Source organism: Rattus rattus, chromosome 1, assembly GCF_011064425.1.
Source record: "Rattus rattus isolate New Zealand chromosome 1, Rrattus_CSIRO_v1, whole genome shotgun sequence".
Classification (NCBI taxonomy): Eukaryota; Metazoa; Chordata; class Mammalia; order Rodentia; family Muridae; genus Rattus; species Rattus rattus.
The window spans coordinates 4,005,797-4,032,050 of record NC_046154.1 but is presented as its reverse complement, the minus strand read 5'-3'; the positions used below and the strand labels follow the sequence as shown (position 1 = coordinate 4,032,050).

The following is a 26,254-nucleotide window of genomic DNA, read 5'->3' as shown; positions in this document are numbered from 1 at the left end:
CTTTTCCCCCCTTCACCCCCTTTGCCATGGCCTACAACCCAGGTAAGGAGCTGAGTCTGACTTGTTTGATGCTTTTAATATCATTATTTTGTGTTACACGATACACAACCAAGGATGATGGTCAATACTGCGATGGAAATGTTAAAAAAAATATTATACACGGCTCATGTCTTCCACACACCTTCTTGGAAATAAATTAGTGAGCGCGGAGAAACCTGGCTGAGTGACAGCCACAGCCGAGGGTGGGGGAGTGTTAAGGCAGTATCTACAAGGGGTGGGGGGAGCAGGGGCAAGCTAAGGCCCTGGCTTTTCCCCTTCAACTTCCAGACAGGGAAGGAGGGAACCGTGTGCTCTCCTTGGACTTGGAAGCTGTAGGCTGCCAGCTTCCCCCACCCACTGTGTATATACCACCTCAGTCTAATGCCCTTGCCTGCTAGGGAACTGGTGTGTTCACAAGGGCACTTGCCCTTGGCTCTCAGGGGCACATGTTGAATTAGAATCCCACAAGAAGTCAGCAGCAGAGGCAGCAGTCTAAAGAGAGGAGGTACCCATGTTCTAGAAGGGTGAGTCAGAGCCCAGTGGGGTGGGGGTGGGGGTGGGGGTGGGGGTGGGGGTGGGGGTGAGGGTGGGAGTTCTAGCTTTGGGGTCCAGATGAGGGGTGGTGGGGATGCTAACTGGGGTGGGAGAGGGGGCTCAGGGGGCCACTATGGGCCTGTGGCCCCTTCAGATGCTTTCTCTGACTTGCTGCCTTTGGCATTTTCTTATCGAATTAGGATCTCTGCACTGGGGGGAGGTGAGCTGGGCTGGAGGTATGGGGAGTAGAAAGCTATGCTCCAGTACTTGGGAGTGGGCAGCCCCTGGGTGCTGTGCAGAGAGAGGCGCTTCCCTTCCTAAGCCAACAGCCCCACTCCTCAACACCCCCACTCTAGCCCCTGCCTCCCAGGACCAGCACCCAGAGAGTGAGATGTGAGTTGCATCCACGAGGTTGGAAATACTAGCACGTGGGGTGACTGGGGAAGCCACACTCTGGCTCAGTGAGAGGAGGCTGCTGGAGCCTCCGCCCAGCAGTCTGAGGCTCTCTCTGCTTGCAGCCACGGGAGAACTACCATCTCCTCACTGAGTGCATCAGCTTTTCCTCCCTCAGATCAGAGCAGCAGCAGAAGCAACCCTATATATGACCCTGTACAGCCACCAGCCACACGTGCGTGCGTGCACACACACACACACACACACACACACACACACACACACACACACCTCTTTTCCAAACAAATCTACATGTATGTCCCATGTCCACACAGCTGCACATACACCTCCAGGTGCCTCCTGAGTTTAAAGTCACACAGATGTCACAGTCTTCTCAAGAAATTCCCATGAAGAAATTCCTTTTGGTGTGAAAGGACTCTGTCAGTGATGTCAGCTATTCTTTATTTTCCAGTCGTGAGAACTGAAGCCCTGGAGAAACCTGGGAATTGCTTAGGAGCTCAGGAAGAATGCCAGGGCTGGGATCAGAACCCAGGCTTCTGATAGCCAGGCTGTGCTCAGTCCGCTCCCTTCCAAACAGTCTCTCACACAGTTAACAGACCACAGTTATCTCAGACACTCACCTGGTTGCCCTGGACAGACAGACTCAACACACGCATACACACACACACACACACACACACACACACACACACACACACACACGCCCTGCCATGTGCATACAGCGCTTGGTTCACTGTATTTTCTTAAGCCTGCTCTTGAAGAGCCCTTCTGAAGCCAGCCTCCTGGACCTTGAGCTAGGGTGAAATGGGAACGGGCACAGGAGGCCAGCCTTATCTCTTGCTTCCAGCCTGGAACCAATAGAATACTAGGGGTGGTGGTGGCATGGGGATGAGGCAGAGACACAGATGCATTGGTTATAGACCCGTGAGAACAGGTCATACCATCCCCAAACCTGGCTTCTCTCTAAGGCCCATCTTACCTTCCTAACCCTCAGAAAGTAAGGAGGGGGGGGGGGACAGTGGAGGAGTGATCTAATGGAGACAGTATCCCTTTGGACAGCGTTGCCAGGCTTCCCGTCTGGAGATGAGGGGAAACACAAACAGGTATATGGGCTGGCACAGGGTCTGGGGAAAGGGGCTCTGAGGTGTGAGAACTGCCCCCATTGTTTGGGGCCTTTTCTTCTCCAAACCCCTTTCCTTCCTTTCCAAGCTGGGCTTGGGGGATCCATGGCTTCACTGGCTGGGGCCAACCTTCCAGCCCTGTGGGCCTCCTGGCCTTCAGTGCCGCCCCCTGACTGCAGCTATGGGAGAGGTGGCAGAGTGCTTGGGTGTGGTTCCCCCCAAGAAACTGAACAAACAGTGCCCACCCCTCTTCAGCCCCGGGGCTGGAGACAGACCCGGTTTTGGTTTCTCCGGCTCCATGAACACACAGAGGTACACGTCCTACCATAGGAGGAAGCAATGACTGTTACGAGGTTGGCGGCTGTAAGAGGCGCGGGGCTGAGGACCAGGGGACCAGCAGGGTAGGGGTCTCCCCTGCTGTGTCCCACCGGGCCTAGGTCAGCGCCGCCCCATGCACCGCGGCGACCCCGCCCACTACTGAATGTGGCAGGCGGTGGAGGAAGTGGCCTGACAACACATGCAGGTGGGGTTCACGGACTTGGGGGGGATGAGATCTAGGTCCTCGTCATCGGGGATCTCGTCTAACCGGTAGCCATCTTTCAGCAGCTGGATGTTCAAATCTTGGTTGATCTGCTGTAGAAAAGGCTGGAGTCAGCTAGAAGGGCATCATCCCGGGCTGGGGCCACCGCTACCACCCCAAGGCCAGGGACAGCTCCATCTTATCTCGGATCTGGGCCTGGCTCTGGTCTTACTTCCTCCAGGCAGGTTTTCCTAAGGCCCAGCCATATACAGGTCCCTGCCCAGTCCAAGGTCAACTTCTCATCTCTACTCTTGGTTTGCCCGGATTTCAGGTCAACTTGTGTAAGGTGTCACCTGCATTTCACACCTGTTCTATTTTAGAGCCCCTCTTTAATACCCCCCCCCACTGTAATTCAGGTTAGTGATTTCTTCCCAAATTCTCCCAGCCCAGGCCCCGCCTCATGCGGGGCGCCCCAACCCCCAGAGCTCCGCCCCACGTGCTTTCCTTCTGCCCCTTAGGAGCCCCCAGCCTTGCAGCCTGGTAAAGGCATTCCCCGCACCCCCCCCCCAAGGCACCCCCCCCCCCGTGGTCTGTAGATGCAAGGGGTGGAGCCTCACCTCGGCAGAGGAGTAACCAGAGGAAGAGTATCTGGACATGTCAAAATCATCATCGCTGGCCGTGGAGAAAAGAGGAGAGGGAGGAAGTGATTCAGGGAAATGAAATTGAAAATCCTCTGCATCTTTGCTGTACCCGCCCCTCCCAACAGTGTGATTTAAATAACCCGTGCTTATTATGCAAATATATGTTTGCTAAGGCAGCTTTCTGAGCTCGACCTTTAGATGAAGTGGCTTCTTAAATTCCTTCTGGATAGAACTGCCACTCTCTCTCTGCCTCATCCTCGAGCTTTTGCTTTAATTTTTCTCCCCCTAGGTTCAGATCATCCTGGCTGTTCAGATTTTCCAGAAGTCTAGAGCAAGCCAGATGCTGCCCTGGAATAGGGTTCTTCCCTGAGCAGGGGCTGGCATCAGGCATTCCATTAGGCTGCCAGGGACATCAGGGTCCATCATGGGGCTACTGTCCTAGGACAGCAGCGAACTGTGCTGGTCTCCAGGCCCCTCTCTGCCCAACCCTTTAAAACAATAACAACCCCTCCTCACAGCCAAAACCACTCCCTTTGGAAATTTTACCCACGGAGAGCTGCTGGCTGAAGAACACAGCAGTTCTGGCAGTGTGACAGGTGTGGCCTATACAACCTATCCGTGCTCACATAGCATCATGCGGCTTGCCCAGCTGTCCCCAGCCCCATACACACCTGTCTGTGTCAAGAGCTACCAGTGGCTTCTCATCAGGGCTCTGGTCAAGCGAAGAGTAGCCTTTATTAGGGACGACCAGCCTGGGTAAAGAATGGGGAGTTGGAGTGCCAGCTGGAGCATATAAACATGACATGGGGTCCCCTTCCCCGCCATCCCCTCTTCCCCCTCTATTCCCCCGAGGAGGGAGAGGGTGGAGACCAGCAATGGTAGGTGTTGACTGGGGAGGTCTTGGTGGGGTGGGGCAGAGAGGGTCCCTACCTCGTCCGGGCCATGACGTTGTTCTTCTTGGGTTGCTGGTTGACAGGACTGCCCATGCTGCTGTTTTTCAGGGAGCCCTTCCGGGCCAGCTCCCTTTGCTTCTCTGCAGAGGACATGGGAAAGAAGCTGTGTCCTGCCCCGGGGCTGCCAGGCCGTGCTGCCTGGGGCAGCCTGGTCTGGCCTTTCCTGCAGACATGTATGTACTTCTCTACTCGGTAGAGATCGCATGGACCTCCAGACACCTGATGCTCGGTGCACATGCACTGGGCCTTGCATAACTTGAGGTAGATAGTGGCAGACAAAAAGAGGGGGCTGACCCCTGCCCTGTGGGAACCACAGTTCTTACGTCAGGCAGCCAGCGTGTACTTGATGTCAAGGAACGGCTAGAGAGGAAGAGGTGGACACAGAAGGCTGAAGCAGTCAGGCCTTGCTGGAGGGAGGAAGACATTAAGGAGGAAAGTATGCACAAAAGCGACTCAAGAGAACATAGCTGTGGGTGTGAATGGATGGAGGGAGAAGAGGTAATACAGAGGTGAACTTGGGAAGGGAGCCATTCATTCAGTTAATTATTCACTCAACAAACACTAGAACCACAATTATGCGTCAAGTACTATATCACTGGGATGGAGGACTCCCAGTGGTATAAACTCAGAGCACACAAGAGACTCCCAACTCAGAAACCAAAGCAACCCAAACCCTCAGAGCACAAAGGCCTTGACCATGGGACTGAGGTGTTTGGGATTAATGAGGATGGAAAAGGATCTTCTAAGAGTTTCCTCGGTGGGAGGGGGAGGAAGGGCTCTTGGTCAGGATAGGGCAGGAGGCTGAGGAGCCCAGTTGGCAATCTTTCCACGGGCTCAGAGCCTCTGCGCTTGTGGGGCTGGACATCTGGTGACCTCCTGCGTGGTACATGACTATCACTACGGGGAGCTGCCAGGAAGGAGGCTCAACCACTCCTTCTTACCAATGTCAAGTAAAGCAACGATGTATGAAAAGGGCTTGTTCTGTAACAGAAACAAGGCAGCAGGTGTGTGTGTGTGTGTGTGTGTGTGTGTGTGTGTGTGTGTGTGTGTGTGTGTGTCTTTAGCATAAGGATGGGAGGAGCCATTACAGCACCTGTGAGTCACTTGAAAATGAGCTCTGATTTCTCTTTGCCTCTTACTCTAGTTTTGCAGCCTCTTTTCAGCAGGCAGCAACTGCCATTACCATACAAAGCCTCTAGGGGGTGCAATTTGCCTTACAGTCCTTGGTGAGACAAGTTATGAATTTCATGAGCTTTGGTACAACGGTGAAGAAAATAAAAATGCTATTTTGAGAGCATGCTGTTGTTTGAAATCATGAAAAAGATGCAGGCAATAAACTAACGAGGACTCATGGACTACTATGCAACCATTTAAAAGAATGAAGTCATTCTCTGTAGGGGCTCTGAGACACCATCCAGGAGGAGGGAGCAGGCTCACGAAGCACAAAACGAAGCTACAAGAACTTGGATTGATTGCCTCTGGAGAGAGTGTACAACTCACGTGCATTTAAAATACTTTTATTGTTGTATTAAACAATAATAAACAAAAGTGGCTGTGCTCGGAATAGAATGTCCTAGGAAGACAAATAGGTCCATCAAGAGAACTGCTGTTGTGTGCTGTGTTTAGAAAATCACCCAGAGAGGCTGCCCAGATGCATTCTAGAAGCAAGGCCTGTTTCACAGGCTCTGTGGAAAAGAATCCTGATAGCTTGCTATGGAGGGGGAGCCCATTAAGAGATAAGAGGCTCTTCCTTAGCTGAGGAATGAGGGAGCTCCCAGGTTTTGGTGGGCAGAGTCTGACTTCTGAGGAGAGCTAAGGGCAGTGACCGCTGTATTTGACTGTCTTTTATCTTGTATGTGACATTATAATTTCTATTCAGGAAGTCAACTCCTTAGTGGGAGTATGCTGTCTTCTTCAGCAGCCTTGGATCAGTGAGATTTTGGTCCATGAAGGGAGAAGGGCAGAGGGTGGGGAGAGCTGGAATCACTGGAGCTTTGGGCCGCTGAGCGAGTCATGTGATTTCAAAGCAGTAAGTGGACTGCTAAGGACTCCACCCTAAGAGAAAGATAGTGTGGTACTCGGAAGTGAAATGGGTTCTGGGATTCTAAAAAAGGGACAGCCTCCCTAGACAGAAGTCACCCTGGTCCTGAGACCTGTCCCTCACACATAGCAGCAGCTCCCCTAGCTTTTGGAGGCAGGTTCCTCTGGCCGGCCCTTCCGAGTCCTGCCTGGGGTTCTGTGCTTATTTCTGCAGTCACCCCTGGAGTCCCCAGGGCATCTCAGCCTCAGGGATCTCTCCAAGAGTTTCAGGAACCTGCAGTGAACCAGTCACTGCCTCCTTTGTCTTGCAAGACTTAAGGTACCTGGGAATGCCAATGACTTACGTGCAGGGTTAGTCTTGGAATCATCTAGCCCACGCTACTTTAACTGTAGCGCCTTGCTGTCAACCCAGTCCAAGAGCACCTTGTTCACTTCCCACATGTCCCTCACCCCCCAGACACACTCACCCAGCTTCACTTGGAGCGGGGATGGTTTGTAATTCATGGCTACTGACTCACCCTCCCGGGCGTCACAGTCTCGGTCTGAGATAGAGGCTGCGGCTGGATCCTGTTGGGAGAAAGCAGAGAGACAGGGAAACTTTAGCATGTCACCCCAGGGGTGGCTCTGAACCCTGAAGCAAACCTTTTTATTTGCCCTCTGGGTTTCTGGGAGATTTACTCCAGCAGCACGCCAGTCAGGGAAGGAGAGGAAGACTCGTTTACTATGTCTCCATAGAAGAGCAGAGATGATGTCTTACTCATGTCCAATAAGAGTCCCGTGTAAGCCAGGCAGCTCCAGAAAGCCCTGCCAACCCACAGGGCTTCCTCTACAAAGGCTGGTGCAAGCTGTTTGGCTCTCAAGCTTCTCCATGCTTTAAGAAAAGGGTCTAAGTTCCTCTGAGCTTACAGGTGGATCAAGGTCAGAGCAGGTATTCCCTGAGAGCCCTTCTTTCTCTGTTGCAGGGTCTAGACAACCAACTGGTCAATCCAAGCCAGGCCTCAAGACTTCATCCACTGACTAAAAAGGGGGAAAAAGTTGAATGAGGACTTCTGAAGTTCCCAGATGAGTCTGAAGTAGTGTCTCCTGCTGGATAGGAATGGTGGCTGAGAAGACAGACCTGACAAACCAACAGGTGACCACATGGTTTTGTGCTGCCCTGATGCAGGTGACAGGGTAGACAGGCCTTCATTCTGGGCATGCAACCTTTGCACTCCCCCCTCCCACTGGCTCTCAATAGCTGCCAACTCTGTGCTTCCCAGAGGTAGTCCTGCTACCTCTCCAAAATGCCCTCCTTGGACGAGATCCAGGGCCCCTGTCTTATGCCATTGTGGGGAGACTAAAGATTTTATAGGTTAAACGACACTTGCATCTACATGTGAGGCTGTCTTAAAATCATTTATTATAGGCAGACCTTAGTTGCAATTCTTTTTCTGGAATAAACAAATATTTTCAATATTTTTCATAATTGTCAGATTGACAATCTGAGGGAGGTAAAGATGAGCTTCTCTTAGAATGAAAAACTTATTTTAAAATGTCTTTCTTCTCAGACAGTAGAGCTGGCTCAGTGGTAGAGTGTTTGTTCTTGCAGAGGACCTAGGTTTGAGTCCCAATACCCACACGGAGGTTCAGAACCTTCTGATCCAAGGACGTCTGATGTCCGTGGCACCAGGCACACATGTGGTGCATCTCCATGCATGCAGCAGGCAAAACACCCATACAAGTAAAATAGAATAAAATTTGAAAAGCTTTTATTCGAGAATTTCATACAGTGTATTTATCCTGTTCATCCCTACTCCTACTCCTCCCCTAACTCCTCCCAGGTCCCCCCCTTCCTCCCCACGCCCTCAACTCTCTGTCCCTTTCCTTTCCTTTCCTTTCCTTTCCTTTCCTTTCCTTTCCTTTCCTTTCCTCTCCTCTCCTCTCTCTCCTCCTCCTCCTCCTCCTCCTCCTCCTCCTCCTCCTCCTCCTCCTCCTCCTCCTCCTCCTCCTCCTCCTCCTCCTCCTCCTCCTCCTCCTCCTTCTCTTCTTCTTTACTAGCCCAAGAGTTCACTTTGCGCTAATCTTCTACTTCTGGCTGTGGTACCATCCTTCAGAGCATGGCCCACCAGGATGCACACTTTAAAGAAAACCGACTCTTTCTCCCTGTCCCAGAAGCTATAAATTGGTCATAGCCTCTCAGTTAGGGGTACAGGACCATGAGCCCCTCTCCCCTCATGCTAGAATTTGAACTTGATCTACATAGGTCTTTGCAGGTAAGCACAGCTGTGTGAGTTTGTGAGTCCAGAGGACATGTTTCAGTCTGGTCTTTCCTGTCCCACCCCAACCCCCCAAAAAAAAAAAAACCACCCAGGGACATAGGAGTCTTTTTTTTTTTTTTTTTTTTTTTTTTGAGCTGAGGACTGAACCCAGGGCCTTGCACTTGCTAGGCAAGCGCCTACCACTGAGCTAAATCCCCAACCCCGACACAGGAGTCTTTAGAATCCTATGTTTCTCATGGTCTCTGGGCATTGTGGGTAGTGATGAAGAGGCTCCATTGTGGCTGGCTGTCCATCAACACTCATTTTCTGCACTTTGTGAGTTTGAGTTAAGTATCACAATGACCGGTCCTGCCATCTTTAGCTGGGGACTTCAAAGTGACCAACCTAAGGTATGAAGCAGAGGACCATGCTGCCTATTCCGTCCTTGAAGATACAGAAAGCAGACAGACAGACAGAATACTCTGGGGCTGGCCCCCGGTATCAGGTCCAGGGATCTGTGTAGCTCCTGCTGACCCATTTAAAGTGAAGTAAGGTCTAGAGAAGTGGCTCAGTGACTAAAGTGCGAGGACCCAGAGTTTAAATCCCCAGAGCTCAGATTAGGCCAGGGGCACTGAGTGTGTGTAACCCCCATGTCTCTAGTGTGAGGTGGGGGCAGAAACCGAGGACTCTGCCGAAGCTCACAGCCTAGCTAGCCGGGTCTGTGCAGCGGTGAACAGTAAGAAGCAGCAGTAGGCTGACCAGGACTGTTGTCCTCTGACCGTCTCACACATGCTCACGGTGAACAAGAAGTGCGCATACATCATACACACAAAGACAAAACAGAGTTCTAGTCCGGCTTGTTGCCATGGCGAGCAGGAAGAATGAGCGGCTTTACAGTCCATTTTCAAATGGGAAGTCCTGCTGGCACACTGGTACCACCAGAAAGGGTCTGGTCCATTTCTAGGCTCCTTGGTCTCATCCCTTTCTGTACTCTTTGTCAAGCAGGACACAAAGCACACCCATTTGGGGACTGGCTCCCTCAGGCCGCAGTTCGCCCATGGTCCATCTTCTGCCTCTGACCCCTTGTGATCTCTAATTAGTCTCCTCAGGCTCCTCCGACTCCATTTTCTCCTTAGAGAAAGCTGATGCTTCCTGCATACATTTTATACTGGCGACTCCTAAATTATGGCCTTTTAATTATGAGCTTCTCTTCTCTACTTTCCAGATAAGTGTTTGGTCTCGTTGTCTTTTCCCTGACATTGGTTTTAGATAACGCAAACCCCTGGGCAACTGGAGCTACGACAGTGTCCCAGCGTGGGTAGGTGCACCAGTTTCTTCTCTGAGGTTGGAGGTGTCAGTGGTGACGTGAAGCAGGAAACTCAGGAAGGACAGACCTGGGATGAGGACTGGGAGCTGTTGAGCAACACTGGTCAGTGATCCATTACAGCTCTCAAGACCTCCTGGCAGGTCCTGGTGGTATTTGATCCTGAGTGAAACCATAGGATCAAAGCCCTAGGCTCAGAGGCTCCATGCCAAACTTGCCCATTCAGCAGCTCCTCCGTCACTGTCCACGGTAGAAGGCTATTTAAGCGGCAACTACAAAGGCCTCTGGCACGGTGCCGTCAAGCACTGTGGACTCCCCGAGTGCCTTCTCTGGGAAATGCAGGCAGTGCACCATGACCATTGTGTAGAGATTAAATGTAAAATATTCATGAACAAAAGGAGCAGAGAGGACTGAGGCAGAGGAAGCGTCTGGCTCCAAGAATCAGAGAGGATTTAAAATGCCCCCCAAGGACTTCCAACAGGCGTTAGCTAGATCCGGGAACTAGAGTGGGGATTAACAAGATTATTAATAAACACTCAGCAGAGACAGACCTTGAAATACATCTCTAGCAGCAATCCATGTCTCTACAACCATTCAAACAAACCCTCCAAAGGCCGCAGAGAAGATTAATCGCTTAGGCTATCGGCCGATGGCCGGCAGCACAACATCAGCGCGGCCAGAGGGAAGTCAGAGCCAGAAGCAAAGAGCCACCCTCAGACTTAGCAAGGTCTGCAGTTCCCAACAGCTGTACTCCCTGAACCCTGTGCTTTGGGTGGAGCTGGGACGTAAGTGGGGCGTACATGTAGGAATGGTCTCTTCAATGAAAGAAATCCATTGTTATTTCAATTCCCACGTTAGCCTTTCTGTACAATTCTGATTAGCAAAAGAGTTTGTTAATTGTGAAAAGAACTGCTAAGTACATTCCTCAGAGACAGCTTAGTAGGTAAAGGAGCTGTTCACCAAGCCTGACAATCCCTGGGATCCGCGTGGTGGGAGGAGAAACAACTCCTGCAGGTTGTTCTCTGACTTCCATGTGTGCGCTGTGGCCCCTCCCCACCCCTCTCGGATAAATCAATAAAATAAAAATGAAATGTTCAAAAGTCATTGATTTAATCCACTCCGGTCTTGTAAAACACTTTATGGAAATGACAGAAAACAGTGATGGAGAGGTCCTGGGCGCCTATCCACGCGCGTGTGCGTGAGGGTGCACCCACTTATGCTTGTGTGAGCAGAGACAGAAAGATCCGTGTTGAGTCGTCGTTTCTACTGCTCTCTCCCTGAACCTGGAGCTCTGCAGTGAGGTAGACTGGCTGGCCAGCAAGATCTGCCTGACTCCAGCCCTGTGCAACCCCAGCAAGGCAGTCACAGGTGCTCACGGCCCGGCTTTTTCACTCAGGTGCTGGGAATCTGAACTCAGGCTCACAGGCCACACAGCAAACATCTGGCCCATGAATCACCTCCTCACCTTCATCAGTTTTTTGTTTGTTTGTTTGTTTTTTAAATAAAGAAAACTAAACACACATCACAGAATCATTGACATATTCAACTATTGGCTGAAAATAAATGACTAAGAAAACAGTTGTTTTACAGGAAAGAACACAGGTGTCATTAGCGTGCTTTCAGAGGCGTCCAGAAAATGCTGTGGACTGTGATAGCAGGAGAGAAGGGCAGATTATCAGCTAATAAAATGTTCACAGTAAAATTCAAGTATTGGGTACTACAGCTTACCAAGTTCTTATTTTACTGTGTATTTGAATTCTTTCACACTAAAACAAAAATGTGTTTTTCATAAAACAATAAAGAAAACTGACCTGTGCATGGTAGCACACACATTTAGTCCCACTACTTAGAAGGCAGAAGCAGGTAGATTTCCAAGTTAAAGACCAGGCAGCCTGGTTTACAGAGAGTTCCAGGACAGTCAGGGCTGTCTCAGAAAAACAAAAACAAAAAGGAAAGGAAAGGAAGGGAAAGGAAGGAAAGGAAGGAAGGAAGGAAGGAAGGAGGGAAGGAAGGAAGGAAGGAAGGAAGGAAGGAAGGAAGGGAGAGAGGGAAAACTTGTACTGGGAGAGGGCTCAGTGGTAAGAGCTCATACTGTTTTAGAGGACCTGAGTTCAGCTGCCAGCCTCAGGCAGCTCACGACCATCTGTAACTTCAGCTCCAAGGGATCCAATACCCTCTTCTTCCTCTGTCCCACAATGAATGAACAAACAGAGGAAAGCTGGGCTTTGGAAGGTACTGATGGAATCAATGGCCTTGCTGGAAAGGAGGAAGCTAAGGAAAGACTGAGACTTGGGACAGAGACAGCCCTCCCCGAAGCCCCTCCTGTTGGGCCACACATCAGCCTGCACGCAGGCCTCCATATTTGTATCCCTTCCCCAGGGCTGTGTTAACTCTTCTGGGGTAGTATAAAGAGCTAACCTGGAACCCAAGAGACCTGTGGTGAACTGGACAGACTGGATGAGCAGAGTGGACATGAAGGAGCACACTGTCTTTAAGAACCATAGGTCTTAAGAGGGAAGGGCCTGGGGAGTGGCAGGGGAGAACGCTTTCCTGGATACCATCTACAGTCGGCTGTGGAAGAACTCTGAATGGCAAAAATAAAGCACAAAAGAGACTTGTTTTGTAGTTCCTCATGCAGATCCATGAGCCTCTGAAGCCCACGAGTACCCAGCAGGCAGTGTGACTCCTGAATAGTCACACTGTACCTCTCCTCCACAGGGAGAGGAGGTGTGACCTCACCTTCAGTGCGAAGGGGCTAGCTGATTAAAGTGTTACCCAAGTCCACCTTTCTCTCTGTGTCTGTCTGTCTCTCTGTCTCTGTCATCTATCTCTGTCTGCCTCTGTCTCTTTGTCTCTGTCTCTATCTTCTCTCTGTCCTTCTGTCTCTGTCCCTCTGTCTCTATCTGCTCTCTGTCTGTCTCCATCTCTGTCTGTCTCTCCTGGGCTCAGCTCCCAGCTCCATCATTTGCTCGTGTGTGCCCTGGTTTCCTTAAGGTGAGCTGGATATGAGTTTGTGCCTCACAGACTCGGGCGGGCGAGGATTTGCCACCTCCTGTAGTCAATGCTGAGCACCACGGCTGCACCACCTATAAGGCGCTCTCTGTATCAGCTCAGCGTGCCCTGGGAGTGTCCACAGCCATGGCTGCAGCTCTGCCACCACCCAGGTTGGCACAGGCTTATATCTGTCTCTGAGATTCTCTCTCAGCAGGGTTGGGGAAGGGCCTGCCTAGAGGGCATCCTGGTTTCCTCCACTCTGCTAGGATTTCCTTATTCATAACACAAGCCCAGGTGTCACAGAGATAAACAGGACGGAGGCCCATCTCCAAAGAGTGTCTAATGATTACCAAGGTAAAAAACGAGCCATAAAAAGGAGGAGCTGGGTGTGGTGCACACCTTTAATCCCAGCACTAGGGAGGAAGAGGCTGCAAATCTGTGAGTTCCAGGCCAGGCTGGACTACATGAGAGACTCTGCCTCAGGCAGAAAGAACAAGGCAAAGGAGCCCTGAGGTGACCTGGGAAGAGTTTAGGAGCATCTGCCTGTGGCTGGCAAAGGTCGTAGCAGGAGCTGTTGGCATTTTCCTATGGCAGAAGCCCAGAAAGCAGAAGAAAGTTGTTGGGCTCTGATCATGGTAGGAGGCGGGCCTTGATTTTGACTTTTTTCCTGAGAAGATAACAGGGAAAAAAACCTAAGCACAGCAGTGACGTGAACACATCTGAGACGAAGGGCCCTTTATAGCAGCCATGTGGGAGACGCGTGGAGGGAATGAGACTAGGGGTAAAGACAAATTGTGCCAAGAAAAGACAGCAGGGACCTAAACCAAGTAGAAACAGAAGACAAATGGAAGGAAGGGGACCTGAAGGCACAGCGTATGAGGGAGTGTCTAATCGCCTCTAGTTTTCTGTCTGGAATATGTAGAAAAAATTACTCCAAAAGTTCAGGGGAGGGAGGACATTGCCAGGAGAGACAGGGCAGGTCATTTGCAGGTATATTGTGTTCTGGGGGTGTGTTGTATTTGGGGGTGTCTTTTGGGAGACAGGTGTCTTTTGGGAGAATTACTTAGTACAGTTTGAGGTTTGGGAACCTGGGAGAAAGGTGTGCACTGGTCATGACTGAAGTTTAGGGAGGAAAATCTTCCTAGAGAGAATGGACAGATGGAGGAGATCAGAAACAAGGAGGAAGCCTTAAGGAGCATCGGGTGTTGGGCCCCTGGGAGGAGATGTACAAGTGAAAGCTGAGTGTCTCGAGTGCCCTAAAGAGAAGTTTGCTCCCCAAGACAAAGATGGCAGTTAGAAACAAGGAAATCATAGGCGGCTCTGGCAGTGTTTTAGTTGAAGGGTAGGGACAGATTACAAGGGATTTGGAGGGAATAGAATATTGGGAAGTTGAGGCGTGAGTAAAAGACACATCAGGGAGCTGCACAGGAGAAGGGAGAAGGAAGAAGGGGTGACCGTTGAGAAAACTTCAAAGTTGTGGGGTTTCTCTGGAGCAGGGGACACAGCCGGAGTCCCACAGTGAAGGGAGAAAGAGACCAATGGGCACAGTGAGGAGTCTAGAGCCCATGGAGCCAGAGCCTGACTACAAGGCCTTTACAGCAGGACCAGGGAGGTGCTGGTGTGGGGAGATGCAGATAATTTGGGGTCAGAAAGGTCAGTGGAAACTTCATTTCAAAGGCCTTGTCAGGGAAAGGAAGGGAGCAGGCATCGAGGAGTGGCGCCCAGTCAGAGAGCCTGCCGCGGGGAGGAAAGGTGCTCTCCGAGGTGCTGAACAGCGCTGCTGTGTTTGCGGTCGTTCAGGTAACCACTCAATTTCAGTTTCCCCACAGGGCAGTGTAACCTCTGTCTTCATTTTCAAGCAGCAGTTCTCAGGGAGAGGGACCGGGATGGACTTCGAATGACATATGATGTGAGACGCACACAGCAACCACATCTAACCTTTCTTTCTCTGCAGAGCACAGAATGCATTTTTCTCGTTTTAGAGGGAGCCAGAGAAGGAGGTTGGGAATGCTAAATGGCTTCTTCTGGAATAGAGTCATGTATCCCTGGGTGAAGTCAGGAAGGAAGAGAGACAGAATACCAGGATTCTTAGATCAGCAAAGACCATGTTGAGGGTAGAAAATCAGGGAGCCTTGGCTCAGGCTGCTCTCTGACAGGGCGGGGTACTGATGGGGCAGTCGGCACGGTCCTTGTCATGATTTGTCCAGAAAACAGCTCAACAACTACCTCTGGCTTTAATACTCTTGCTCAGCGTACACCTGCCACCCAGAGAGCTCCTGGCAGTAGGTAGAAGTAGAAATATTAAGATATATTTAGGAGAGAGAGCTAGCAAATGCACCGAGTGCCCACCACTGGGGAGAAACTTTATCTCCTGTTTTTGTTCCCCATCTCCCCTCCAGAGGTAAGCAACCGGCTGGGATTCTATCCTTTGGGACATAGGAAGGTCTTTAGGGAATCCAACTTACAGGAAAGATGAGGAGAGCTTTGGGGGGCCGCTTGGCAGGAATTTGACATTGGGCCATGACACGGAAGTAAGCTCAGGTAGGAATCTGATTTTAAGCTAGAACAAAGAAGTAGGCTTCAGGCAAGAATCTGACTTTGGGTTAGGACAGGGAAGTAGGCTCAGGTATCTTGGTCATCCTGATAAGCCCCTAGAAACAGTGATCAGAGAACTTTGTTCATTGTCTTGCTTGGTCCTTAACTGACCTCATTACTTTCAAGTAATTAAAATGGTATAAAAGCAGATTGGGAAAAATAAACCCACCTCAGCCTCAGAACTGGCTGGGGTCATTCTACAGTGTGGTCTAATTGTCTTTTTCTTTTTAATCTTCGCTCCTGCCCCAGAGAACCTGTTGACTGACTGAGCTTACTTGGTCAGAAGACAAAGACTTTTCATGGGACAGGGTCTCTGAAGAGCTGGAGGGGAACAGGAAAACATAAAGAAGATAATCTCCAATGTCTGGGCACTTATAACGATCAGGAAAACGGGAAGCCCGAGTTTGGGGTGAGGGCAGAGAATCCCTGGCTCAGGGAGGCTTCTTTTCATAGCCCGGGTCTCCAGTCTCTTGAGTTTTTCCTCTATAAAAAACACTCCATTCAAACAAAATCAACACATTGTTGACCTTGTCCAGTTCAGGACTACACACTAGTGGGAAAATGCAGAAGAAAGCACTCATACACTCCATACATGTACAGAGAGCACTTGTGGGTAAAGACATGCACACATGCACATGCATGCACCAAGGATTCTCACGTTAGATCTGAGGTCTAGGAACTCAAGATGGTCATGTAAGTAAGAGGAACTTTCGTGTGCTGTGTGTGTCTGTGTGTTGTTTGTTTGTTTTGAGATAGGGTCTCCTGTGTAGCCCTGGCTGTCCTGGAACTTGCTGTATAGACCATGCTGCCCTCAAACTCACAGAGGACCTCCTGCCTCTGCCTCTAGAGTACTGGGATTAAAGGCATGCATTACAGATATGCCTTTTTTTTTTTTTTGAGAGGTTTTTGCTATGTATCCTAGCCTGGCCTCAATTACTCAATAATCCTTTTGTTTTAGCCTTCGAAGAACGGAGACTACAGGCATGTGCTTCTATGCCCACCGTCTCTCTCAACTGCCTAGTTCACTACCAAACACCAGTAAACCTTGGTGTCCTAAAGTATACTCTGTGTGTGTGTGTCTGTGTGTGTGTGTGTGTGTGTGCGTGCGTGCGTGTGTGTGCACGCGTGTGTGCACGAAGATCAAGGATTAGTTTGCAGGAGTCAATTCTTGCTCTACTGAATGGGTCCCAGAAATTAAACTCAGGGCATCCAGCTTGGAAGCAAGTGCCCTTTGTAGGCCCAGGCCTTAGGATTTACAGTATCTGCCATTTGAAGAACCAAAATGGAGGAGCGTGCTGCTGCCCTCAAGCCTAGTGCTCCTGTAGCTATGGCAATCCCAATGCAGTTTCCTCTTATAAAATAATTCATGTGTATGAAGTGCTTCCTCCCTAACTCTGTTCTTTCTTTTATGTGTATGGTCTGCACTTAAGTCTGTGAACCGCATTATGCCTGATGCCCACAGAGGCCAGAAGGGGACATCAGATTCCCTAGTTACAGTTGTTGAGTCACCATGTGGGTGCTGGGAATCAAACCAGAGTAGCCAATGCTTTTAACCACTGAGGCATCTCTCTAGCCCCAATATTCAGTTTTTAAAATTACCTTCCCCTCACTAGTTTGAGACAGTGTCTGTTGACAGTCTAGTGTACTGGTCTTTTGTTTATACTACAGCTGATAGCTCTCTGGAATTTCCTCTTCTCTTCAAGCAGAACTGACATCCTTGAGGCATGGGATGGGCTGATTCTGTGTGGTCCCATCTCCCTGGATGTATGCTTGGATCAGACAAAGCCAGCTTCCCTGAGAACTGGGAGGTGGGGCAGGGACACAGAAAAGCCAGTGTTCAGAGGAGACAACAAGAGCTCCCTAGGTCAGGCTCTATCCAACAGTGCAGGGCGTAGCTCCACGGTAGAGCACTTCGCACACACAAGACCCTGGGTCCAATCCCAGTACCACAAGTAGAAGGAGAAGGAAAGCCCTGAGAGATTCTAGTGTCCTTACAGATCAGGCCCTTGTTTTAGGTGAACTAACTTCAGTTGAATTTTTGTTTCTATAACCAAAAAGCACAAACTAATACACATGCACAGCACATTTAAAGGAAAATATGGGTGGGCTGGATGTCTCAGTGGTCAAGTGTTGCTGTCCTTGCAGAAGACCAGAGTTTGGTCCCTAGTACCCACATCCACATTTATTGGTGGCTCACTAATGTCTGTAACTCCAGCTCCTGGGGATTCAGCCCCCTTTTCCAGCTTCCACAGGCACATGGATGTACAAGCATGCCCACGCACATACACATGTAAAAAAACTAAAAGAGAAAAGTGCATGGTGTCATCTATTCTGATTACCGTTGCTACTATTGTTTTATTGAGACATGGTCATGACAGACAGAGCACAGGCTGGCACTGGACTTGGACCTCCTACCTCAGCTTCTGGCAGCACAGCTGTGCCGGGCTTATTACGTATATTATTTTGATTTTTGGTTTATTGAGACAGGGTCTCACTGTTTAGCTTAGACTAGTCTAGAGTTTTCTATGTAGCCCAGGCTAGCCTCAAACCCTTCTATGTCCACCTACAGCATGCAGGGATTACTGGCATATGCTACCACATTTGGCCAATTTTGTATTTTTTAAAAAACAGTATCTAGGGGGCTAGAGAGGGCCCCATGAGTGAAGCGCTCGCTGTGCAAGTACGAGGATCTGAGGCTGGATCCCCAGTACCTACGTGAAAAGCAAGGCGTGGCAGCACATGCCTGCAGCTCAGCACAGGGAAGGGAAGAGGTCCTTTCTGGTCAAACAGTGAGCTCCAGGTTCAGTGAGGGTGACCCCTGCATCACCCTCTGGCATCCACATACATGATCATGTACACATGCATACACATGTGCACAATACACATATGATACATGCACAAATTAGTCCTGGGGCGTCTTTAGCTCTCCATTTTCTTGACTAGTGTGTGTAGTTTAGTTTGTGTCATGTTAGTGGCTGTATAGATATCCACAGGAGAGGCATGATAACTTAGCAATCCTTCAGGCTGACATTCAGGATGTTCGAAAGTTTTCACTACTGCCAACGACATCACATTAAAATCCATTTAGAACTATTTCATAAAGTAAAATTACAAAGTCAAAAGCACGAATGTTTTTAAGATTCTTGATATACATATTACAAACTGTTCTCCCAAAGGATTGTTCCAATTTATGTTCCCAGTCATGAGTGAGAACATGGTTGGTTTTTAATATTTCATTTCACACTATATGCCAGGGAATTCCAGGCCATCAAACCTGTCCATCATCTTCCCAGAGAGCTCCAGCCTTCATTTCCCTGCCTCCCTCCAGGGAATCTTCTCTAAAGAACAGGATTTCCCCTGGGGAATCACCCGCTTGACAAAATATTCCTGACTTGAGGCTATCAATGAGGAGCAAAAGGAGGGACAGGTTTGTCAAAGCGAAGTTTGGGGCAGCTCTGAGTGATCACCAGTACTGCCTGGTGGCTGCCCATACACTCACTGTGCTTGTTATGTCCTTGCTCCTACCAGCTCAGTGGCAGGAGAAATCACGACGGAAGTGGCAGGGCCAGGAGGCAAACCTCAACAAAGCAACTCCTTGGCTTTCAGACTTGGGCCAGGAGAACTAAGCAAAATGTCCTAGAAGTTACTGAAGCTTGTGTGGCAGCTCTTATGCTAAGATTAGAAAATGTATTAGAGAGAGAGAGTGTGTGTGTGTGTGTGTGTGTGTGTGTGTGTGTGTGTGCGTGCGTGCGTGCGTGCGTGCGCGCGCGCGCACGTCCGTGGAGGTCAGAGGACAGCTTTGTGGAACTGGTTCTTGTCACCTTTCTGTGGATTCTGGGGATCACACTGGGTCCTGGGGCTCATCCCACAAGAACCTTTATCCACTGAGTCATCTCACCTACTACACACTTCCTTATTTTTCTTTTCCTTCAGCCTGGGGGACAAGTCTCATCCACATCCCAGGTGACGGCCATGTTAGGACAGGGATCATGCTTTTGAATGGTAGGGTTCCAGGTCAGGCCTTCCATACATATATTATCCCCAGACAGTCTCATGAAGATTCCTGTATCCTAGGCCTAGACTGGCTACAGTGGTAAGAGAGGGCAATTATTTACAAAGCACAGGGAGGGCCAACTGAATCATGGACTGGGGAGGCAGCTCTTTAAGTGTTCTAGCCAGACCATGTAGAGATGTTCAGAACACTTTCTCCCAGGCATGACTTTTCCAAAAGTCAGTGAAGTCAGTGCACCATTTAGTAATTATTACTATATGACTACATGTATGGCCACTGTGCTAGAGCCTTTATCTATCTCATTTAATCCTCCCCTGAACCAAGTAAGGCCTACCATTCTCATTTTAAAAGTCAAGAACTGGGTTATATAAAGTGCTCACAGTCATATCTGGAGGGCGATTTGAACTTAATTTATTCATTTTCATACCTCAGTCCTTGCCTCCATAGAAATCAGATAAGATTACAAGATTAATGCCAAGGCAGAACTTACAGGACAGGAGAACTTGTCTTCCAGAGTCACTTGGAAGGGTGGCATCAAGTCTAATCAGGTCTTTTATGCTCAACACACACTTGAAGCCCTTGTTTAGAAGATGGCATTAGATGCTGTTAAAGTTCCTGTGGGATGAATTCTCTACAGGTAGATAATATTGTCACTACCAAAGCAGTCAAGATCTCGAGATGTGGGGGAACAGGAAGCAGGAAAAGGGAATGGGAAGGGTGAGGCAGGGGAGGGAAGCAGGAGGCAGCACAAGGTGAGGGGTGGAAGGGAAGAGAGGACCCTCGGCCCACTGCCAGGCTGACATGGAAGGGCACTGTGAGGGACTGGTGAGGGTGAATGAGCCGGAGGCAGAGCGACTGGAGAAGGGCATCAGAAGAGATCAAGAGCTTGAGGAAGGGATGCACTCAGGCTAAGGAGGGGGACAGAGGGGAAGCTGCGGGATGAGTGGGATGAGTGACTTGAGGGGAGGGTGAAGAACTGTGCAAGGATAACCAGTTTCCCTGCTGACTTGGGAGATGAAGAGAACTATGATGTCATGGATGAGAAAAAGACAGGAACGGGGGTCACTTTTGATGCCTCTATGCAGGAGGGTGTGCTTGTTTAGATGCTTGAAGAAACAGGAAAAAAATCTCCTGAAGAATATCACCATACAAGGGATAGAGAAAAGAGGATCTAGAGCCGTGGTGACCGGCAGGGACCAGGAGAGGGTGGTGACAAGAATGTCTAGGTTTTGAGAAGAATAACTAATGGCAGATAGACAACTAGAGTCCTGGGGTGGGCATGGTGGCTTTTTCCATATGACAGGAGACAAGGGTCAGTTGTTTGAAGATGTCCAGACAGAGAAATCACGACAGGCCATTCTCATGCTTACTGCCATTTTCACAAAAGCTTTAATTTTGATAACTATGGATCTGATCCCTGTGAGGACTGAGGCTTCCCATAGAGGGATGCCCTCCAGGAGTCAGGCTAAACCATGGAGTCTGCAGCTTCTTACGAGGTTTGGGCTAACGGCAAGGGAGGCTGAGTGGGCTCTGGTCAATCTCAAGGTGAGAACGAACTGTGGGGTGGGAATCTGACTGGATTCTGGATATTCCAGAGTCCCCTGATAGCCCTGGGCCATGCTCCCCAGCCCATAGGAAAAGCAGCCAGCAGCGGCCTTGAACTTATAAATACTTGGGACGGGGGCAGTATGGACTGCAGGGCTAGCCTGGGAGTCCAGGACAGGCAGACACAGACACAGTAACTCCATTTTTCCAGAACCTGGAGCACCTGTTCCAGCCAGATGGAGACGTGGGCTATGCTCTAATGTGTGGTGACCTCCAATAATACCTACCCTCTTGTAAGCACAAAACAGACAACAAACGAAGGTGAAACCAATCATGACTTTATTGACATGTCTTCAGGTGTAGTGATGGAGTCAGTGAGCAACATTCTCCCACCATGCCAGAGAAGCTTAGAGCACACAGGTAAAACTAGGCATGCGTCTTCGTTTTACCCTTCCTTCTCTTCATCTGGACGTGGGCTCCATGAGTGACTGTGAGGGCACTGGGATGAGAGAAGTCAGCCTTGAGCTACAGCAGAGGACTGGCAACCCTGTGAAGCTGAATCTCTCCCAAAACCTTGACTTTGGGGAGCAAATGCATCTGGGGGAAATAATCATGTCTTGAACATGAACAGCTTGTATTTGCTATTTATGAAAATTGGCCTGTAACTGCTTCCCAAGTTGAATGAATGTATTATGACATTTGATGCATTTGAAATAACTCAATAATCTGAAGACTTTCTGCTATGCAAGGAATGCTTGTTCTGTAGAATTAAATCTTGGTTACAATGAGGAAGGAAACTCAAAAAGTTACTATGTTCCCTGGCAGGGAAACAATACTTTCTCTCTATCCTCCCTACAACTTCCTGTCAGTGGGAACTCTGGTTATGAAACCTTCACATCTGGGCTTCAAGAAAGCACAGAATACTTAATACTTGGTTTTTAAACACACAATATAAGTGTGGTACCCTGTACCTGGGAATCCCAGCATTGGAGAGGCTCACATAAGATACAGTCTAGGCTTCAGAGTGAGACCCTGCCTCAAAAGTACCACAAAACAGGCTGGAGAGATTTCCCAGTGGTTAAAGCACTGGGTGGCTTGTTGTTGTCGTGTTGTTGTTGTTTCCTTTTAAACAGAAGACCTGGGTTCAATTCCCAGCACCCACAAGGTGACTCACAAATGTTTGTAACTACAGTTGCAGGGAATCTGATCTCATTTTCTGGCCTTCCCGGGCACTGCATTCACATGGTACACAGACATACACATAGGCAAAACACCCATATACATAATTTTTTTTTTTTTGGTTCTTTTTTTCGGAGCTGGGGACCGAACCTAGGGCCTTGCGCTTCCTAGGCAAGCACTCTACCACTGAGCTAAATCCCCAACCCCATAAAATTTTTAAAAATTAAATCTTTAAAAAATTTTAAAGGATATTAGAAGCCTGTCCTGTGCATATAGTGGTTTCTACTCTTTCCCTACTGTCGCTATCTTAACCTTTTGAGCACAGTCATTGGTGCTTTTGTGTGGTTCTGTGTTTCAGAGAGCGACTCTCAGCCTCCTGCTCTGTTTAGGTTAAGACAGCTTGCCTCTTTACAGACGGAAGAAATGGTAATTGATGGAGAGGGCCTGTGTGCCTGGGTTCCTGCCTACTGTGGACCCTGAAGTGCTCCTGATTCTGAGACTTTTGCATCCTCATTCTGACGACGTCTGGCCCAGTTCCAGCCAGCTGCAAATTGTGTGGATCGAGCTGCTTTGACACACTGATGTTATCAGCCTCGCGGTGCCTGGAGCACACAGATAGGAACAGGCAATGGCGCCGTCTCACCGTATGTAGTAATGTAATTTACTTTCTGAAATTCAAGTATAAAATCTTGAAAGCTGATGCTTTTTTTCAATCCACCTCAGGAGGGGGTGAGCAGGGCATGGAGTTCCCAGAGGAGCCATCTAAATTGCAAAATGGCTTCTGTTGTATATTAATAAACAGTTCAAAGTGATGGAAACACATGCAGAGAGGATTTGCAGGGATAGTAAGTGCCTGGTATGTCTTACCTCCTCCTTCCTCAGAGTCATGCTGCTATGGAGGCCCACCCACTCCATGTGCATGCTTCCCAAGCTAAGGCCACAGTCTGCTGTGCTAGGTAGGCATGGAGCAGGTACTCACCTGCCTGTGGTCATCACGGCAGTGTGAGTGGGGCTCGACCCACCTCTTTTAGTGAAGGAATCACTCAGGCAGGGCTGAGGGTGATGGGTGGCTACAGAGCAACGCTCACCCTCCTTTCCGGCTCCCAGTCTCACATTGTCCCACTCTTCCCTGGGCCTACTATACTTTGTGTCACCAGCCTTATCCCTAGAGGGGCTCTATGGCTGCTCCCACCATGCATCCCTCTTCCGGTTCCATCACCTCAGCCTCCACTGATGGATTACCTCTAAGAAGAAGTTTCCCATGAAAACCAGGCTAGACATTTCTGTAATACACATTCTCAGTTCCCTCTCCTCAGTTTTATCATGCACTTAACAAATTCTATTAAGTGATTATTTGTATAATTATTTGTTTAATAAATGTTCAAGATGAGGACAGTGTCTTTCTCCATGGTGTGTCTTCCCAGTTTCTAAAACAGAGAATTATGGGCTATAATCTGAGAGCAGACAAACAGTGCAGGGTAGGGCAAGGGTCTATTTGAGAGATGGGTGGAAAAGCCTTCCTACCACACTGCCTTGTCTAGTGGTGTCCTGCACAAATGTTGCAATTCCTTTCAGGGCTTTTCTTCTAGCTGAGAGTTGACAAACTGCCTTCCAGGGATTTAGGCTGGAAAACAGTCGCAGCAGGCATCCCCAAGCACTGGCTCACTGAAGATTTGGCATAGTTAAACCCCTCTCAGGAGGGGCTGAGAGAGGCTTAGTGGTGAAGAGTAAGACCTGGGTTCAATTCCAGCAGGCACACAGCATCTGACAACATGTGCTACTGCAGTACCAGGGGCCTGATGCTCTTTTCTGACTTCCTTGGCCTGGAAAGCATGTGGTATACAGATGTACACGCAGACAAACATCTATACACATACAAACCCTTATAAGGCCCATGGCCAAGATAGCAATTCAGCTCCAGGTCAGCTTCTCATGGGGACCAACACCAACCGAACAGACAGAGACGTCTCTGGGGCTAAGATCCAGCTATTTGTTTACAACGACTTACTTTCAAAATCTAACAAATTATGGCTCTTTTTTGCTTGTTTGCTTGAGGCAGCTTTTTATGTAGCCCAGGCTAGCCTCCTGATCCCCCTGACTCTGCCTCCCAAGTGCTAAGATTACAGATTGTGCTGCCATACCTGGCTTAATTCTCAGTTCCTGTTGAATTTTAGAGGACTGGATGACTAGCTTGAAATCAAAGCCACCAAAATCCTTGGGGACACAGAGGTTGCTTCCATCTGTCTGTCCAAGGTGATTTGGACAACCCAGGGTTACAATTATACTTATCAGAGAGGCATGAGTTCACGCAGGCAGGGGGCCTCTCGGGTGTACATCATTAGGAGACAGGGGCTATACAGAAAAATTGGAGGAACTTCCAAGAATATGAAACACCCTCTGGCTCTAGATTCCAGTCTTCCTGTGAGCAGCACCAACTGAGAGTCCAGACAGGTCTCCTCACCCTCAGAGTGCCCAGGCCTGCTTTGCAGAGCCGACAGGCAGAGAGTAAATACATTGTCCCAGGTCAGAGCCAGATGGCAGCCTTGGGATTAAAATTCATGGGCTTTTCTTCCCAGCCAGCGGTTCCCTCCCTTGAGTCCTACGCCCGTTTCCTCTGAATGCCCATGGTTGTATTCAATTTAGTAAGGTTTGTGGTCACACAATCACTGCTCCTAAATGAAACAATGAGTACAGAACATCCACCAGGAGGAAGGAAAACACAGGGGCGCCTTTGCCCCCGAACAGACTGAGAGCGAGCTCTAGCTGAGGCTAGGATTGTTCTACTTGAACAAAACCCAATACAAACAAATCTCCTGGGATCAGGCAAAGTCCTCAGCTGCTCTTGTTTCTTCTCTATAAATACTTGTTGAAAGAGCCTGTGCTTAGTCTCAAGGTAAGAGCCTCTTGGGAACTGGAATGTGCTATTTCTGAAAGCAAGAGGGGCTAGGCTAATGGACAGCCCAGGTCCCAGGTCACTGAACATTTTTTTTTTTTTTCAGTTAATCAGTTACCACATTGCCAGTAGCTCCATCTGCAGGAGTGCTGCCTACAAACACGTCAATTTGGGAGCAACCTTAGTCATTGTAGCCTAGACTCCATCATCAGGTCCACTGGCCTCAGAAGACAGCAAATGTTCTTTCCCTCCCCTTCCTGCCCCACTGTCTGGTTGGTGCTCAGACAGTGACCAGCCTGTATATGTTTGGCTGTTGACTGTAGTATACTGTTTAAAGAATTAGGGCAATTTCTTTGACTGGTACATTTATTGAAGTATAAGGTAGGCAGTGACCATGGGCTGTGACAGATCCCTGACTAAAGGATCCCGGAACCTGTGACTGCTGAAGAAAACACGATCTCAGGAGGAAGAGGGTCTTGCACAAGGACGGAGAGCGTAGCTGGTTGGGAGGAATGGCCCCTGAGCATTTTTGCTTGGCTTCAATCAGGGCGATTTATGTTCTTACCTCATTTGCTGGCTCATTCAGCTAGCCGTGAGAGAACTGGGGGCAGGAGAGGAGCTTTCTACCAGAAAATTCAACCCCCGTAAATGCGTGGGCTCCTCCACCCTTTCACACCCTCTAGGCCCTCAGTATCACATGAAGGATGAGCAGGGACCCTTTCCCCTGATAGTGCTCGATCAAAGCTCCACCCATGGGCACAGGGGCCACATGCACGGCTAGGGTGGGGTGGCAGTAGGGGAGCTCCCAGACTCACCAGTCCTTTCTGCTTCTACTCCATATTCTCCTCCCATTTGTGTCAGTGCCTGTCCCCTTAATCATGGATTTATAGAAACTGCACTCTCATTACCAACCCAAGGTTATGGGAGTAGCCAGGGAAGGCTCTTTTTTCAGGCTTTGAAATGTGCTCAGTGCTTCCTCTCTCAGTGTTCCTTCCTCATGCTCTGATTAAAGAGGAGAGTACCAGTAGGTGAGGAGACAAAGGACAGTTGTTTCCACATCTCTACAGAGTCCTATAGCCTTGAGGCATTTGGGTATCAGATTCTGGCCATGGACAGCTCAGGAGGTGGCATGAATATCTCTAAAACTTCAGTTTGAGAGTGATGGTGACTCTAGAGAGTTGAGTCAAGCTAGATGTGTTTGGGGGAGGTAGGA

The 26,254-nt window shown here is 49.3% G+C and overlaps 1 protein-coding gene across 6 annotated transcripts in view; it reads right to left on the bottom strand.

Moving 5' to 3' along the window:
* Positions 1-57: 57 nt before the first annotated feature.
* The window catches only part of Fam219a (family with sequence similarity 219 member A), a 50,194-nt gene continuing 23,997 nt past the window's right edge, over positions 58-26,254 (bottom strand). For 2 of the 6 annotated variants that reach the window (XM_032892338.1, XM_032892321.1), the window contains exons 2-6: positions 6,781-6,829; positions 4,200-4,302; positions 3,941-4,021; positions 3,246-3,300; positions 58-2,741 (exon numbers count right to left, since the gene is read on the bottom strand). In XM_032892338.1, coding sequence (XP_032748229.1) covers positions 2,583-2,741; positions 3,246-3,300; positions 3,941-4,021; positions 4,200-4,302; positions 6,781-6,829 — 447 coding nt within the window. In that variant the 3' untranslated portion in view covers positions 58-2,582. Of the gene's footprint in view, positions 2,742-3,245; positions 3,301-3,940; positions 4,022-4,199; positions 4,303-6,729; positions 6,830-26,254 lie in introns of all 6 variants that reach the window. The other 4 variants (XM_032892288.1, XM_032892310.1, XM_032892299.1 and 1 more) reach the window with 3 other exon arrangements.